Here is a 19397-nt window from a genome sequence, read left to right as displayed (position 1 = left end):
TCCCATTATATCAACCTTGTCTTTAAACCCCCAATTTCAGCGATAATAACCTACATCTCGATTAATTTTAAACATGAGGGGGGAGATTTAAAAAAAAACTACTACATTTTATCTGACAAAAAGAAATTGATTTTTGCTTCACTATCTCTGCATTTCTGTATGAAGTATTATATATATATATATATGTTAGTAGTAAGTACTAAGTATTATATATATATATGTTAGTAGTAAGTACTAAGTATTATATATATATGTTAGTAGTAAGTACTAAGTAGGCAACCTTCAGGTAAATACATGTCTGAACTAATTAAATGATTAAATCAAAGAAAATTGTTAATCAATCAAGTAATTAGTTCAAAAGTAACGTAATTAAATTTTTAAATCTTTAAACTTGATATGCTTCCTTCCAAAAGTTCCCCAAACAAACGCTTCGTAATCACTTGTAACAATTCCAACATGATCATCATATGCTTCAACCTAAATTAAATACATTAACTATTGTTTAGAATATTTTATTTGTCCTGCATGTGTTTGTTAAACATATCTTAATATGTTTCGCAGAAAGAAATGTTTTTAGATTTGTTTATTAGCTTTTTTCGCGAAATTTCGCTATTTTCCCCGCAAAATTGAAATTTGCGAAATTTTTTTTTCTCGCCACGATTTTCTCACAGGAATTGTAAAAAATAAATTTGGCGTCAAAAATGCGCAATTAAAGATATTAAAGAGCTAAAATATCGGATTACAAAGATAAAAAACAGAGTTTGTGGCAACATCTTGTTCATTTACCAAAGATTACTTCTGGTTCATTCCTTAACCTCCCCCATCATTTCTCCAGTGTAAGCTCAGCTGAAATTTGGCAACAATCCCTAGTTTTCTTATCCCTTTATCTTTACAACCTGATGTATAGACCTTTGATAATGCAATCCGAGATGGGAACTTTTGAATGGGATATCCTTAATCCTTATCGGATAATTAATCTGGATATTAAAAATGAGTGGAGAACAAGCAATATTTAATCTGCAGATTAAGAAAAAGAGTGGATTAAGCCTTAATCCCGATATCCACCATTCTAAAGTTTTCAGCTCTGTTAGAAATCTTGACCAATCTTGCCAATTTTATATAAGCAACAGGAAACATCAAACCAATAAGTTTTTTTATAGTTCATATAAGGCTGGGCAAAGTTCCGTTAACGGAATGGAGGTTTTCGAAAATTAACGGAAGAGTCCGTTAATGAACGGCAAAACAGTTAATTTTTAAACAGTTAACAAAACGGATAAGCCGTTTTTAAATAAAAAAATGAACAGTTCAAAACGAAAACGTAACGGATTTTTTAAACGATGAATTACGTTTTTTCTGATTAAACTACATTAAACCTTTAAAAAAGAACTATTTTTTCCCTTGTGCTGATGTTTTTGACTGTCGTCTACTGTGTTCACAACCTCAACTGCTGAGAATAGATCAAGTTAACCTTTGACTTTTGATAAAAAATTTGGATTTTGTCCAGCCGTAAAAGAAAAGGATAAATTTGGATATCTAGATACTTCTCAGAAAAAGATAAACGTAGTTCAACTGCTAGTGCCATTAACGATTTGACAAACCGGTAACGCCGTTAATAAAAGACTGTTAACAGCTGCAACGTTAACGATTTTTTGGCCATTACAAATTTTTTTCGGCGTTGTGCCGTTAGTACTGAAATAGACCGTTAATGATGTGCCAATAACGATATTAATAATGTAATAGATCGTTAACGAATCCAGCCATTAACAATTGCTGAAAATTTTCTGTTAACGTCGTTAATAAAATTGAGATCGTTAACTTACTCTAATTTGAAAAAACAGTAAATGCTGTCAACGAAACGTTCTGTTTTTAACTTTGAAATTAACAGCATACTGAAATTTTTCGTTTTTTAAGGTTGGAACTAACCGTTAAAGAAACGGATTGAAAAAGTTGGAACATACCCAGCCCTAAGTTCATGTCACAAAGGGGCTGTCGTAATTTCAAATCTTCTAACAAGAATGCCTGATTCTCAATAGTGCCCTTAAACCCTTTATCTGATAAGCACTGCGGATTTTGTCTAGTCTTTCTAGTCTAAAAAACGATTAATTTTAATGTGCAATAAAGTCCTCCGTTATAGTCCGTTGTTTTTGAGGCAGAAATTAGCAAGTGATTTAATAAAGAAACCACAACTGAAAATAAACAATTTTTAAGGAGAAAATGATTTGGTATCTTTGGCATTTATGATCAGTCAAAGCTTGTAAGGATACCATTTAGAATCAGACATGCCACGCTTTTGAAATGGAGAGCAACTTGAAATTACGTTTTAACTTCCTTAAAGAATAAAATTTCCATCTTTAATTTAATTTTTATTTGCTTTAATGATAAAAGTAATCATGACACTAATTCTTCGGTTATAAACACTAAAACCTTAAAACCTTAACCTAATAATAATACTCAAGCCCCTTTCCGCTAGACAAATGAAACACAAGGAGTATGCATTTGAAATGGAAAATTTCGACAAAAACCAGCTAGCCTCCCTTGACCTCCTAAAATACCACACTGTGGGTNATATTTCCTATTCTATGATTTTTCAGTCATTGTCATTGGATCCAGTAATAAATGATAGATGGAATGATAGTTCAGTATTTGATCTATCTTATAAACATTTTCTAATTAGTTTTATAAAAAAAAAATGTTTTGAATTTACTAATATTTATTCTATACCCTGTATTCGAGAAAATTGCTACTGCCTTATTTAAAAAATAATATGAAATGTTTGATTGATATTCATTTTATTCGTACATAAAATTATTATGTAAATATTTTCTTGTTAACTTTAATATAATTCTTATTAAAGCCCGAGTCAAGGGTATTTCCTTAATCAATAATAATTTAATTTTCCTTTGAATTTCAATTGTGAGTATTAAATAAACCTTGAACAATACAATATTAATACAAACACTCTAATTACCACCCTAAGTGTTTGTTAGCAAATATTTCTATTTTCAATAACTCTTCTACTATTCTTCTATGAGGTTGTATATCATTAATAATCTCTTAGAATAAGTTCATTCTTTAAATTTTGAAGGTTTTCAGTACTATTATGCTTGATGGGTCTCTTAGTAGAATTTTCGGCTCCGAAAAAGTTTTTAATTACGACAGGTAATTTTCCATTTTTTTCATTTTAAGTAGGGTTTCCATATTTTGGAAACGGAATGTTCTGGAATTTTGTTCTGTAAAGTGGAATTCCAGTTTCCATTTCGGAAACCAGAAAAATCATTCCAGAATTTATCCGAAATTCCGGAATTCCAGAACCTTCCTCATAAAGGAAATGGAAAAAATTCCGGATCATTTACGTATGTAAACTGTAGCCCGGAATTTTGGTGGAAACCCTAATTATAAGGTGAACAGGTTGGAGTGAATTAGTGCTAATCTACACAACTTGGTCTCAATTTCAACTTTATGTGGTAGCAAAGTTTAATTAGGAAGATAAGTACTTGATCCCTCATTTTGGAAATAGAATGATCCAGAAATTAGTTATTTAAAGTGGAATTCCAGGGTTATTCCAGATCAAATGGAAACTGGAATGTTTACGGTTTACATCACATAACCCAGAAATTTTCCTGGTTTACAGAATGTTCTCGATTTCAACTATATTTTAAATTTTAAATTGGAAGATAAGCAGGGGCGGATACAGGATTTAAGTGAGGGGGGGGGGCAAGAGTTTTAGAAACAAAAAATTAATAATTAGGAACAAAAAATCGTGCCGCAGGCGAAATTTTTTTTTTGACTTAAAAGACTCAAAAAGAGTCAAAATTAATGACTAAAGACTAAAAAACTAGATTTTTAACTTTCAGGAACAAACTTAACGGATAAGAACAGGAATTTAGGAACAATTAAAAGATTGTTCAGGAATTAGGAACAAAAATATTGGATTAGGTCAGGGATTTAAGTTGGGTCGGACACAGTATTAGGAACAGGAACAATAATAGGAACATTAGCAATTTAAAAACAAAAAGAAATTACTAGTTATACTTAAATGCATCAAAATTAGGACCAATATTACAATTTTGATAAATGAGTATTGATTAAGGAACATTACTAAATATGAACAATATTATAACTTAAGTCTAGTTTCTTACAAATTTCTAATTCTAAATTTATCGTTAACAATAATATTTACTTGTTGTTTTTAAATTAAACTTAAGAAAAGAAAGTCAAAATTTCCATTAAATAAAAAAAGCTTGAAATTGAAAAACACATACGATTTATAAAATTGGGAACATTTTTTGCCTCGAAATCTCAGGGAGGGGCTACGCCCTCCCTGAATCTGTCAGGGGGTGGCGAATGTCCCCCCGCCACCCCCCTGTATCCGCCCCTGAAGATAAGTACTTGATCACTCAATTTAAACTATCCTTTCGGACATGTTTACCAAGGGATATCCAATTAAACGCTGAACAGTCAATCACCAGTTCAAATTGCACGCTCGCTAAAATCTGGAAACCCTGACTAAAATTTCAAGTGGAACAAACCATATTTGAACTCCGTCTCATGTTTGAGACGCGGTTCAAATTCTCTAAATTCGGCCTCTGAACTAACTTAACATATGATACCTTATTGATCCAAGATTTCAAACACAAAATTTTGACCTCTTTGCAAGAAAAAAAAAGAATCGTAGTCTAAATCTGTAAAGGAATATGTCCAGTTTCAAAGTACTTTTCTTTTAAAATGTCTTATATTGTTAGCTGATCATGCTGGGTCTCTAAACTACAACTTAAAAGATCCAATCCTGAACAAAAAAGGAAAAAGAAAACATGAACTAACAGGAGAGGACTATGTTGACTTTTTAGGACTTCTTGGGGTAAGATTTAAGCAAATCTTAATAATGTGTGATTTGTGGAACAAACTTCAATTCTTTTATTTTAGTTAATTCCAGAAGTCATTGGACTAGGATCGAAAATTCTACCCCTTATCACACAGTAGGAGCCGATCTTCCAACACTGGTTTCCACGGCTTCAGGCATGTGTAACAGCAACAGAGTGTAACAACAAATACCATAAGAACTAGAATGTACTACAGATCAAACTGGAGATCATATTCTTCAATTCCTCAACTAAAATAACATATTCCTTAACAACTAATCTACCATTTATTAAACCTGTGAAAGTATTTGTTGAAATTTCAAAATATAAAAACAGAAATACCAATATCCTTATGTTATCTTTGAACAGCTGAACATTAACAAGTTTTATTTTGTTCATGGTTAATCATTTTTGATAATAAAAACATTAAGATAAAACCATTCCTTTATAAAGTTGGACAACCCTTCTACAAATAGATTTGAAGGAGCCCCCTTATGTACCCCTTCTTCCCCCCCCCCACATCTGCCCTTCAATGTAACTGCTGTATTAAAAAAAATAGTGTTTATTTTGCATGTAAGTGATTGATTGAACAATTAGATAAAAAATATTACATAAGTTTTTTATTGGTGTTTTAAGAACTTTTCGGGGTCAAAGTTTTTTGTGAAAAGTTGGTTTTGTTTTATTTTTAAAAATGTTTTTCCATTCTCTTTAATTCAACATAAAGTAATTTTGTATACTTGTGTGTTACAACTATTACATTATTTGCTTATGTATTTGAATATTAAATTTATATATTTAAACATTTCCATAACAAATTAGTTAAAATAAAACATAAAAAATTAAATTCTATCTTAAAATGTTGTTAATACAAAGAATAATGTTTTACATACGAGGAATACATATAAAAGATGGAACTGCAAGAAGTCCTATAATTATGTCTATCCCACAACTGCCAATCATACATTTCATAAACACTACTAATAATTCAATGTGAGAATTTAGCCCAAATTAGAAATTAAAAAGGGAGAGAGAAAACTCAGGAAAAGCTAGAGTCCAGTTAGTATTCACTACCATAGTTCTGAATCTGGCAAAACAAGTAATCGTAATTTGTGGTCTCCCGCTACCCCCTCTTTACAAAATGCTAAATAAATCTTGAGACGACGATTAAAAATTAGATCTTAAATTTGTTTTTATATGTGCACGGGGGGAGTGGGGTGGTGAATGAGTGCAGTGAAATCTAGAGAATTTTTAGTCATTCTTAGACATCCATGTCATTTTCACTGTTTACCTTTGTTTTTGTCCTGAAAATTTCCCTTATCAATTTCTAACCCCCCCCCTCCCCCTCCATCCTACCTGCACAACATCAAATCCTAGTAACTCTTCAATAATCTTCGGTGTGTTCACATTTCTTTTATCTCCATGCCCTAGAAATAATATTTACATTTTCGCAAAATAGATTTCTTTTCCCCGAAACTGTTTTGCATGCATGATGTATTTTTTCTGAAGTTGTTGCTGAAACACTTTAAAATTGTAAACCACCTCAAGAATCAGGACCTAAGAATCAAGAATCCTTTTGTCTCTGAATTAAGTTAAATGAAATGTTGACAGTCACTCCCTTTAATTCATTCTTTGACAGTCACTCCCTTTAGTTCATACAAAATGATTTGTTTTCAAACAAAATCTGAAAACAACTAGATACTTTAATTGAAATAACAATGTTTCTATAAAAAAAAATAAAAACAGAATGTAAATTTAAAAAAGTGCCAAATTTACCTAGACAACCTGATTCAGCTGATCCTTTAGTCATGATAATCCCTCGATCTGTCAGAAAACAGATAAATCCGGCTCCAGTAGCCACCTGATATAAATATTCTTTGCAAATGAATTATCAAATATTGTCTCATTATGAAAGAATTTGTGAAATCTGTTCAAATATTACCATATGATCTTCGAAAAATCTTGAATAATATTGTAATATTATCTTTGTCATCATATTTTAGGATATTCTCGTCATATTATCTGCGGAAATATTGTCAAATATTGTCATAACCTCTTGTTACAATATGAGGTTCTGTTACCTGGACAATATTGATTCCAACCATCCCTTCCAGGTGGCGGGGTTGGGATTTTTGCTCCAATTCAGCTCCAGTCCTCTATTAGAGATGGACATTAAAGATTGATTTAATCGTAAACAATCGAGATTATTTACTTTTAGAGTTCGATTTAACAATTTGTGAAGATTAATATGATCTTTCAAAGTAAAGATTTTGCAAAACAAATTTTAAATATTGTTACGAAAATCTAAGACTAAATTCCAAAACCATGGAATGATAAAAAGTAACCAAAAACAAAGCACATCCCTAATCAATAGAAAAAGACTTAAATATAATAATTTATTTGTTTAACAAATAATTTTGTTTAAATTTTTTTATCAGAGTAAATATTTTGTACTTTTTAATAAAACAAAATAAAATTTTAGACATCAGTTTTACGTGAATTCTGTTAATTAGGTAAAAACCCTGGAATCTTAAAAACCAACCAAAAATCAATATTTAGGTTAATTTATTAACCAACAAAATTTAAATTATATTTCAAACAATTGTTTTTCTTCAATTACCTCGTCCTGTGAATCCTGTAGTAAGATCATTATTTAAAAAAGATTTCAAAAAGAAAATTTTGGTAATACATTGTTTATCAAAGTTCTGGGGTTAATCAAATAAATGCGTTTTATATCATTTTCTAAGATTTTTAGGGACAATTTTAACCCAATTACTAGAATTTCAAAACATTTTTGTCTTATTCTTTCAAGAATATCAAATTATGAAAAATACATATCTTACTCTATGGTTATATTAACAACTTATTTAAGTCCATTATGTTACATGGCACTGCATTTAAAGGGACTGCCAGCGTAATTTCAAGTGACCCTCAATGAAAACATGGCAATGTCCGATTTACAAGGATACTCTTGAAACCTTAATTTGATCAAACACTTTTGCAGAGAAAACGCTTAAGAAAGTAAACAGTTTAAAGAAACAAAAACATGGATATCAAACAAAGCTGTTAAGGGAACCGTTGTAAATCGGACATCATGCCACACTTGAATGGAGGGCCACTTGAAAAGTTGAAATTACGCTTACTGCAGTCCCTTTAAGAAATTATGCGTTTTGTAATGTAAATGTTAAAAATACACTTTCTTGAATTATGGAATTATGATTCACTTTGTGCTTAAGCATTCATTGACCCCTTCAAGGGCGGCTTCAGGATTTAAGTTAAGGGGGGGGGGTAATATATACAATATAATTTTATTTTACCCCCTGTAATCTTATAAAAAAAAATTGCTAAGAAGTTCTATTTACCCTGCAAAAAATTACAGTTTCTTTTACCTTTAAGTATACAGGGTATGTCTTAATAATCCATTTATTTATCTATTAATAATTTAAAAATATATTATGGATTGAACTTTACATATTAACATTATACATATCAAATCATATTATTCTAATAAAGGGAGATGCTATTATTATTGATCTTTTAGTAAATAATGCTAATTCTTCTTGTAGGAGACTGCAAGTAGTTTCTATGTGTATTTTTTAAGTCAAAAATAAAAGGATACCATAAGAAGGGTGAAAGAAAAAAGGAAAATTTTGTTAAAATTTTTTTTTTAAATATCCTTCCTTCTTCCAATCTAGGATAATTTAGTTTTCTTGGGCCGCTTGAAATAAAGGCATTAAAAACACTGTTGTCCGAAATTGAGACAAGTTTCTTTGGGTGCATCGCCATTCTTTCCAGCTTGACCAACCTATCGGTGGTCATAAATGACCTGTTCCAGGTCAAAAGCCTTCAGAATAAGGACTTTGAAAAAATCCAAGGGGGGGTACACCCTCCCCCTAATTTCACTCAGGGGTGGGTATTGAACCTCTACCCCCCCCCCTAAAAACGCCCATGGCCCCTTGCATTGCAGAGATAATATACGACTTACAACTTAGCCCTAAAAAGCTTTGTCTGACTAAGAATTAATGAGATATCCATGTTTTTCTCTTTGACTTTTTTCAATTTTGGTTTTCCTTTAAAGGAGACAATTGTAAATCTTAATGGAGATTATTTAAAAATGCACTGACAGTCTCTTGTAGGGTTAAACTATATATATTTTTATCTTATTTTGCTGAATAATGATTTTCCTGCCAGAGAAGAACTGCTCCAGAGGATTCAACTCCAATAGTATGTGTTGCAGACACACTTATACATGTTATATCAGATCTAATAATAATAATACATGTTAAAATAATAATAATAATACATGCTATAATAATAATAATACATGTTATATCAGATCTAATTATAATAAACCAATCGATTTTGGTCGGTTTTCAGATTACTCTCAAAAGGTCAAAATTTGGCAAAATCTAAGAAATGCGCAAATGTTTATAATCAACAATTCTAAAATTTGTCCAGTTCTCAGATTTTTGTGGAACCATTTCAAAATTCAAAAACTTGGAAAGAAACCGAACCAAGCTATTTGTCCCCACATCACTTACTACAGGGTGTAGAATAAACATGGGAATTAAGTAACAACCTAGACAGATAGTTTTTGTACAAAAGTAGCAATTGTAAAACCTTATTTCAAAAGTAAAAACAAAGATATGTACGCTACAGTAGATTTTATGTGAACGTTAAAATGGTGTTTACATTACTATGAAAAACTTTGTGCTTGTAACATAACCACCCGCTCTGCGAAGTTTTCAAAAGGCGCTAAAATTATGCATAATTACTGGTTTGGAAAATTAAAATATTTATTTAACCACGGGTTCCCTCGACCAATTTTGCAAGCATAACATCCAAAGCGTAGCGATCGGGATTTTATGTTTGTAATTATAAAATTCCCTTAACTTTCCTGTAAACTATGTAAAGTAGTTGTAAATAATTATTAATAAAATATAAACATAAACAAAAAATTTATAACTTTCTAGCAAACGGAACATTTTAAGTCAAGCTCTATTTAAAGATGACAATGCCTGATTCGCAACAGTATTCTTGCAACCTTTATCTGATCAATAATGTGGAAGATATTGTTGCTTTCCTAGATTTAAAACTGTTTTATTCAAATAATTCATATATTTTTCTGCGCGCAGTAGATATGCGCAAGTCACTTCCGCAGCAAAACCCTTATTGAAAATATCCAATTTAAACTTTAGAAAACGTTTTTGAGGGTAACCTGGTGAGTTGGGCATTGCCTTTATTGCATGGAGGGTCACTTGTAACATTATGTAAACATTTAACAAATATGGGGAACATTTTACATTAAAATAGCTTTACCTTGGGTCCTTTGGTGGGATTTGAACCAGAATATTTCCGTCTTTCAGCTGATATAACTCAGATTTGGGTTCCTTAACATATATTACCATCTTACAATTACGTCAAACTGTTCCTTAACATATATTATCATCTTAAAATTACATCAAACTGTTCCTTAGCATAAATTATCATCTTACAATTACATCAAACTGTTCCTTAACATATATTACCATCTTACAATTACGTCAAACTGTTCCTTAACATATATTATCATCTTAAAATTACATCAAACTGTTCCTTAACATATATTACCATCTTACAATTACGCCAAACTGTTCCTTAACATATATTACCATCTTACAACTACGTCAAACTGTTCCTTAACATATATTATCATCTTAAAATTACGTCAAACAGTTCCTTAACATATATTACCATTTTACAATTACGTCAAACTGTTCCTTAACATATATTACCATCTTACAATTACGTCAAACTGTTCCTTAACATATATTACCATCTCACAAAAGCGTCAAACTGTTCCTTAACATATATTACCATCTCACAATTACGTCAAACTGTTCCTTAACATATATTACCATCTTACAATTACGTCAAACTGTTCCTTAACATATATCACCATCTTAAAATTACGTCAAACTGTTCCTTAACATATAATTCCATCTTACAAGTACGTCAAACTGTTCCTTAACATATATTACCATCTTACAATTACGTCAAACTGTTCCTTAACATATATACCATCTCAAAATTACGTCAAACTTTATTTTTAGAAAAAAAGAGAAAAAATATCAGTATTCACACTGGAGATTGTGAATAAAGAATTTTACAGGGCAAAAACAGGGACACGGGTGAAAAGATGCACAGATTGAAATCCTTAATTTGTTTGCTGCCACTTATTTAAACTAAACAAAACAATAAGCAAAACAAAATAATACAAAGGCCTTGATATGGAAATAGATTTATTGATATATCGTTTTATTTGTATGCATGAGCTTGTGCCCACACCCCCAATATAAATTATTAAAGTTAAAAAACAATTTAGCATAGTTTCACACCACATATTAAAAACCCCAGTTTAGTTTCTATACCTTGGTTTGAAACGGGGAGGGAGATCTCTTCCTGGTTGCAAACTTGGGTTGAATATTCTCAGGGAGATCAATACTATCAGGACGAGTCACTGAAAGGATAAAGAGGTATAGCGTCTAGCAATCCGCCATTTATAGAGTGGCATAGCTGATTCACAACTGTACAAACACTTTGTCAATGCAAGGATGAAGTAGATATTCAGGGTTACCTACTGTAAAAACATCATGAAAATTGTCAAATATGACGAACCCAAGCTTAAACTTTATAGTCCTCTGCCTTGATTGTGGTTTTAAACCCTGTAACGATTGGGAAAAGGGGTCCCCTGACCCCCCCCCCCCCTGTTTTTGTCGTTTTAACCTAAAAACTTACTCTGGAACGGGTAAACTTCTTCACTTTTCAACCTCATAGTTGTAAACAAATTTGGCAAATAATACAAAACCCCTCTTCAACAGTGATTAAGAAAATCTTGAGCTAATTTTTAAACAAGTCTGGACATTGCAGTATCAAAAGTCGTTAATTCCTGAATCTTGGCATTTTAGTGAAATGAAGCAACTAGTTATTTAAGGTTCTTTAAAACTTTGAAACTAACTCCATCTAGCGGACAATTTTTAAATATTTGGTGTTCTACCTGACAGAGGTCGCTGAGGTTTAGAGCTGCATGGAATCCCTCCTACTGTTGTATGGATTCTATAAAGATAAGGAGCTAACCAGTGGTGCGCCATAATTTCAGCCACTTCAAATAATTCAGTTAAAGTTCGTTTTTAGCCTAATTAATTTACAAGGTTTACATAAAAACAATATTTTAATGAAAACTTTTGAATTAGTTTTCCCTGAAGGTCTTTTCTGTGGATCTACTTCTAACATTGCGTGTAGGAGCTGTTTCACTCCTAAAAACAAAAGTTTAAAAAATTCTCTGAAAAAGAAACTGAGTTTTTGACACAAATTCAAATTTTCTAATCCCTGCCCTTTTTATATTTCAAACTTAAGACTATCTAACAGAAAGCATAATTTGACATTTTAAATGTCTGCGACATTGGGTTGCAAAGATAAAGGGGTTAGAAAATAAGAGTTTGTGAATTATTGGTGGCAAGAACTCAGTTCCTTTGCTGATGTCCAAATAAATTTTGATTTGTCATTTATCAACTGTCGGAAATTGAAGAGGATTATCAAGTTGTCTCCAGGGGTCAATATAATTCCCAAAAAAGCTGATTTTCTCGATCCCAAAATTTTTTTTTTTAATTATCATATAAAAAAAATTTGCCCCCATTTCTTTCATGTTAATCCCAAATGGGATTGAAAAGGGAATTATATTGACCCCTGGTTGTCTCTTATATCAATGTTTATTGGGACATCCTGTGAATTTAGCTCGGTGTGGTCCAAACAACTTTTTTGGATTATTAACTTTTAAATAAAAAAATGTTGACCTGCTGAATACTGGCTCGGTAGAGGGGAAATTATTCCTCTCATTATTCTAAATAATTAATACACAGAGAATTTCAAAATAATATAGAAATTAACGGCGAATTTTTATTCAAAATAGATAAAAGTATAAGTTTTTACTATTTATACAGCTATTGTCTATCACTATCAAACCAAGATAAAAATGCATAGCTTTATTGAGTAAAATTTAGAACCTTCTGGCAACGTTTAATTTTCTTTATAAAAAAAGCATAAAAAGGTAGAAAATTAAACCTGATAATCAAAGCAGGGAGGGTAGGCGCTTCAAATGCACGCTTACAAGCGCACATCTCGAAGAGAATACAACCTAGAAGAGGGATTATTTCAGAGAGAGTATTTCTGACAAAATTCAAACTTGGGATTTTTTTTTTTTTTGAAACAATATTATCATTTTAATTCCCCAGCCCGAGAACGAACCCTGATTGCTCTAAAAGACAGAAAATCTATAGGGCTGGGCATGTTCCTAATTTTTTTAAATCGTTCGTTCCGTTCCGTTCATTCCCGCGAAAGAATGACCATTCCCCAGGAACGAGGCCCAGCCCTCGAGTTTGGCGTATTCCTACTATTTCAAAGTTCTGTTCATTCGTTGCCGTGAAAGAACGATCGTTCCCCAGGAACGACGCCCAGTCCTATGCAAAACTAAATTTGAAAAAAAAATCGAATAATTCATACCTAGCGCCCATACATCTGATTTGGTATTATACGGTTTCCCTTCACACAGCTCTACATTAAAAAGGGATTTAATATATTCAAACATTTCAAAAATTGACTTTTTAAATAAAAATCATTTGCTTTACTGAAAGAAGGGTAATGAGGAGGGAGACAGAGAAGCGTGATGAGACAGTAGGGGAGGGAAGAGGAGGAAGAGAAGGGTAATGAGGAGGAATGGGAAGAAGTGTGATGAGGAGGTACTAGGTAGAGGAGAGGAGGAAGAGAAGGATGATGAGGAGCGATGGGAAGAAATGTGATGAGGAGGTACTAGGTAGGGGAGAGGAGGAAGAAAGGGATGATGAGGAGAGATGGGGAGAAATGTGAGAACCAGGTACGGGAGGAGGAAAGGGTAATGAGGTGGGGGAGGGGAGGGGAGGATATAAAGAAAAGTGTGATAACATAATTTAACCTGGAGAAATATAGCAGGGTGTCCCAACCACAGTTAAAGCTTTGCTCTTGCTTGATAAGATCTTGGAAATTCCAAAATCACCAATCTTCACATGATCCATAGACCTAGGTATAGAAGTAAATAATCGGATTTTAGCCATAAAAAAATAAATGTGATAAATCATTAAAAAAAATCCGCGAAACAAAACTTTTTTGAAAATATAAAAAATTTTAAGAAAATTCTTTGGAAAATGTTTATTCTATTGTTTTCCAAAATTTCATAAAAATTGCATAAGGTAAGAAAAAATGTGAGCCAATTCTATGGTCTAAGGTAATAGTTTGATAACATTTACTTCAGATTTCTACTCAAAATATTGGCGGATTCTTTGTTATATATGTTTAAGAAAAGCAAACTTTAACACAATACAGTTTTGAAATATTGAAAGTTAAAACATTTTTTAAATATATATGATATACTAGCTGAAGAGTTGGCGTTGGCCATGTACCACGGGGTACCTCAAAAATGATAAACCAATTTGGTCGAGCCGTATGGCCAACTATGGCTAACATGTGAATATAAATATATATTGAAAGATTATAATATAAATGTATGACTTTAAAATATTCCTATGAACATGAAAGACATCAATTGTGCAGTGTACAGTACATACTTTAGTCTGGATATATTCTGAGAGTGTACTAGTTTACATTACAGTACATACTTTATTCTGGATATATTCTGAGAGTGTACTAGTATACAGTACTGTACATACTTTAGTCTGGATATATTCTGACAGTGTACTAGTTTACAGTACAGTGCATACTTTAGTCTGGATATATTCTGAGAGTGTACTAGTTTACAGTACAGTAAATACTTTAGTCTGGATATATTCTGAGAGTGTACTAGTTTACAGTACAGTACATACTTTAGTCTGGATATATTCTGAGAGTGTACCACCTGCAGCATANTACTTTAGTCTGGATATATTCTGAGAGTGTACTAGTTTACAGTACAGTACATACTTTAGTCTGGATATATTCTGAGAGTGTACCACCTGCAGCATACTCCATTACTATCATCATTGCTTTATCCTAGAATAGAAAATACTCAAATTATTGTTAAAGGGAGAAAAACTCGAATTATTGTTAAAGGAACTTTGCACGTAAATTCAAGTTACTTTTCATTTATAAAGTAGCATGTACTTATGTACTTATAAACTTATGTACTTTTTTACTTTTGTACTTTTGTACTTTTGTATTTTGTATTTTGTACTTTTTTACTTTTGTACTTTTGTACTTTTGTACATTGTACAATATTACCCTTAAATAAAAAAATTAATGAACATGGACGACAAAGCAATCCATGTTTTTATCACGAAATATAAATATATGTGCCGGCAGCCAAGAACTCAGGTGTACACTCATGTAAAGTGTGAACTCAATGCAAATGAAGTCGCATATTTACCATTCTAGAATTGTCAAGATTATTTTATGTATAATGCGGTTTTTAACTTTTAGTTGTGGCTTTATATGTGAGCATCTTCTCTTAGTACAGCATAACATTTTTTTAAATTTACGGATTTCATAATATTTTTTTGCGCATTTTCAAAATTTTTCAAAATCAAATAATTTAAGATAAAAATATTTTAAGATTACATATTTAAAGTCTGATTGGCAATAAACCTTCCCTGGGGCCACGTGAGGTCCCACAAAAAATTTGGGCCTGATCGGTTCAGCCGTTTTGACGTTTATTGGATACAAACAAACAGAAATACTAACAAGCTAAATTTATATATAGAAGAACAGCTTCCATAAAAAAAATCACAAACACTTCTGGCCCTTTATTGAATTATGCCAAGGATAATTGATCTTTAGACTTTACCTGTATAAAGTTTTCATGGTAGTCAATAATATTAGGATGTTGAAGCATTGATAATACTTTAATCTCATTTAATGCACCCTAAGCAAAACTAATATAGGAATTTTCTTCAATCTCTTAAAAATTAATTTTTTCTCCCTTTAAGTAACTTAACTTATATATATATTCCCTTTAAGTACCATAACTTATATATATACTCCCTTTAAGTAACTAAACTTATATATATACTCCCTTTAAGTAACTTAACTTATATATATATATATACTCCCTTTAATTATCTAAACTAGAATATACTCCCTTTAATTATCGAAACTAATATACACTCCCTTTAATTATCTAAACTAGTATGCACTCCCTTTGATTATCTAAACTAATATACAATCCCTTTAATTATCTAAACTAATATATACTCCCTTTAATTATCTAAACTAGTACACACTCCCTTTAATTATCTAAACTCGTATGTACTCCCTTTAATTATCTAAACTATTATATACTCCCTTTAATCATCCAAACTAATATATACTCCCTTTAATTATCTAAACTAATATACACTCCCTTTAATTATCTTAACTAGTATACACTCCCTTTAATTATCTAAAACTGCGTGTACGGTGTATACGGTATATACCTGCCTATCTGCTGCTGACATCTGCTCAACTTAAAAAAAATAAAGAATTAAATTTTTCATGACGCATTATGTGCTTTTTCAAGATAAATCAATCTACAATATCATTTCCTTCATGGATGCTGATTTATTAATCTGTTTAAGAATATAATTAATTTACCTGGGATCTGTTTACGAATATAATTAATTTACCTGGGATCTGTTTAAGAATATGTTTAATTTACCTGGGATCTGTTTAAGAATATAATTAATTTACCTGGGATCTGTTTAAGAATATAATTAATTTACCTGGAATCTGTTTAAGAATAACCTCTTTTCCATCTGAAAGTCGTTTAGCCAAGTGCGCAGTACCGTATGCCCCTGAAAGAATAAACAACAAAATCTAAAACTACAGAAAATATTTGTTGACAGCAAAGATGTAGAAAAAAATTAAAATTTTTACTAAAACATGTTTCTTATAAATTTGTTGGGGGAAATGTGATTGATATAAGGTTTTGCAATAAACATAATTATTGATTTCCTTATAGACACATCAGATAAAAGTAAAATTAGAAGCAATCAAAACCGAATTCAATTCGGGATCATATAACACATTTCATATTTTGCGAACAATCCATTTAACATGAGTATAAAGGTCGTCTTCCTATTTACCAATCATACAGCTCTTACTGTAACGTAATTATCAACTAAAAACTAAACAAAAACTGAATATTATTACCTCTTCCTACAACTCTTATTTTGCTGTAATTATCCATTTTTATGTCACTTTTTATAAATAATACTGTCACTATTAGCTGTTATAATACTTCGGAGTTAAAAGTTTATAGATATCACTTGATACAATCCAATATCACTTAAGTTGTACAGTCTACTGTAGTCTAGAACTTCTAAATAGGCTACTTTGCTTAGACTAAAAGATCTATAACTGCATTCAAAAAACAGTTTTTTTGTTTTAAGTTGCTTTATCGTGTCATTATTACTCTGGCTTCGTATTTAACGTACACTGTACTCATGTACTGTGTACAATGTAGCCAATAACCTTGAGTACAGTTTCCCTTGGTTATTTACGCAAAGTTTGCATCAGTATTTAATACATGCTCAGCCAGCACTGTAAACAAATATATAAGTATATAACATGAACAGGTTTCTTTAAACAAAAATAAAAAAGATATGGTTGAGAATTATTTCGGAATAAAAAATTTCATTTCAGAAACTATAGAGTATATAAAAGGGAAAAACCACTGAGCTGATTACGTAAAAGCTATAGGGTTACACACAAAGGCTGCGACTACAGAGACGACTGCACGGAACGCAAAGTGGCGCAACCTGACATCTACCCCCTCCCCCTGAAAATTTATCGCTAAAAAGTTAATCTATAGTTTGAGTAAATTTATTCTCTTACAAAATATTATTATGAGTATAAAATACAAACATTGTAAACAGAGAACTGACGTCATCCAAACTGAAAGAAAGAATAAGGATTTTATTGGACTATTAAAACCTTGGCAGGCTTGGAGGAGTATAGGTATAGGCCTATTCCTGGTCTCGTCCTTAATTTTGAGTAACCCTGTAGCTGAGAAAATAGATCAGAAAAGCCTCAGATTTGTTATAAATTGAAGTTTTTTTTTGGTATTAATATTATATATTTGTATTCCCTCGTATTGCTGATACAATGTTAGAATTATCTCTCGCTGAAACCTGAACAAAAAGAAAGAGAAGTGCGCATTTGACAATATTCCATAAAAATTATTAAAGAAAGAAATGAGTTTTTGCCACAAACTTAATGTTTTATCCTGAAATCTTTAAAACCTGTTGGTGTAAACCCATGATTATTTGATCTGACAGAATTATTTATAGTTTGTATTATCACAGATCTACAGGTTGCAAAGATATATGAATTAGGAAATCCGAGTTTGTGGAAAGAACTCAATTATTTTATCTATGTATATAATATTGATATTTATTTCTCTAAGTCTTAATTATTTTTACCTCAACGTATTCTAGAATATTCTTTTCAGAGCAAAAGTTCTTGTATTCTTCAACTTTGCTAAATCAGATTTTAATACTTTTTTGTATATATAAGATTTATTATCTACTCGCCTAGGTTTATAATAGTTCCTTCTGCCGTTTACCCGCGCTTGGTATAAAATCATGATTTTAGCTGAAATGCTATATTTTGCCCGCGGAATTTCAAAAGTTTTTAAAAAATTGAGCCTATGTTACCACCAGGTAGCCCATGGGTTCCCTCAAAAAATGTTAGCCAATTTGGTCCAGCCTTTAGGCCGGCTAAAGCTGACATATACATAATAGCGAAGAGTTTTATTATATAGATAGATTTATTGAAATGAAAATAAAAACTAATAATAAAGTAATAAATTACAATTACAAAATTTTCTCTAAATCTTGTAAAGTCCTTGACACTTTTTAATTTTATTTTTTAACGAAATCGACATCATATGAATCCAACTTCAAGATGAAAATAAGGATTCTAGAATTAATCATCTTACGCGGAATTACTACCATGACTTATCTTGACCTTGTTGTATACACTATACAGCCAAAACAGAACACGTTCGAATTGCATATCAAGATTTTAAAACTTTTTTCTTTTCATAAGTTAAAAAGAGTTGCCTTTAAACCATTTTTTATCTAGAAAAGAGATATAGGCAATTTCCTTTTTTGTTTCTGCTGCACATAAATCCCACAACTTAAAATGATCAATTTTCAAATATGAAAAGCCTAAATATTTACGTAATTTGTACTTTGACAATTATTAAAGGGTATCGTTGTGAATCCGAAGTGTAATTTTTTAATGAAGGGTGCTTTGAAATTACATGGGCAGTCCCTTTATGTTTAATGTTATCCCCTTGTGTTGCTCCAAACACATCATCGTTAGTATCTACAGACAGTTTAACACAGAACTTAGGAGACATCGAACCAATTGATAAAATGTTGTCTTTAACATTTTTTCATGGGCTTTATACTATTATAATTAAATCTCAGTAATTGTAAAGATAAATAAAAGCAATGAATGAAATATGCGGAAACAGTTTTAACGAAATTTATATAA

At 31.2% G+C, this 19397-nt stretch overlaps 1 protein-coding gene across 1 annotated transcript; it reads right to left on the bottom strand.

Moving 5' to 3' along the window:
- Positions 1-354: 354 nt before the first annotated feature.
- On the bottom strand, positions 355-17390 carry LOC111706417 (serine/threonine-protein kinase Nek8). Its single transcript, XM_023479292.1, has 19 exons — positions 17046-17390; positions 16616-16687; positions 16331-16359; positions 15703-15780; positions 14844-14912; positions 13843-13957; positions 13395-13445; positions 12957-13029; positions 12689-12735; positions 12095-12151; positions 11893-11997; positions 11267-11355; positions 10176-10246; positions 9041-9119; positions 7477-7491; positions 6938-7012; positions 6633-6717; positions 6213-6283; positions 355-477 (listed from the first exon to the last, which is right to left on the bottom strand). Exons 1-19 carry the CDS (start codon positions 17080-17082, stop codon positions 370-372), a joined length of 1326 nt encoding a protein of 441 aa, XP_023335060.1. The 5' UTR covers positions 17083-17390; the 3' UTR covers positions 355-369.
- Between the last annotated feature and the right edge of the window lie 2007 nt (positions 17391-19397).

The sequence above is a fragment of the Eurytemora carolleeae genome, unplaced genomic scaffold, assembly GCF_000591075.1.
Source record: "Eurytemora carolleeae unplaced genomic scaffold, Eaff_2.0 scaffold438, whole genome shotgun sequence".
Classification (NCBI taxonomy): domain Eukaryota; kingdom Metazoa; phylum Arthropoda; class Copepoda; order Calanoida; family Temoridae; genus Eurytemora; species Eurytemora carolleeae.
Note: the sequence above shows the minus strand (reverse complement) of the source record. Positions and strands in the feature narration are given on the sequence as shown.

Bases quoted from the DNA above. Each gene is read 5' to 3' on its own strand.
- LOC111706417 (XM_023479292.1), bottom strand. From the start codon at position 17,082: ATGGATAATTACAGCAAAATAAGAGTTGTAGGAAGAG. The intron at 16,688-17,045 runs GTAATAATATTC...TTATTCTTTCAG, and splicing joins AATAAGAGTTGTAGGAAGAG to GGGCATACGGTACTGCGCAC. The intron at 11,356-11,892 runs GTAGAACACCAA...TTATCCTTTCAG, and splicing joins ACCTCAGCGACCTCTGTCAG to TGACTCGTCCTGATAGTATT.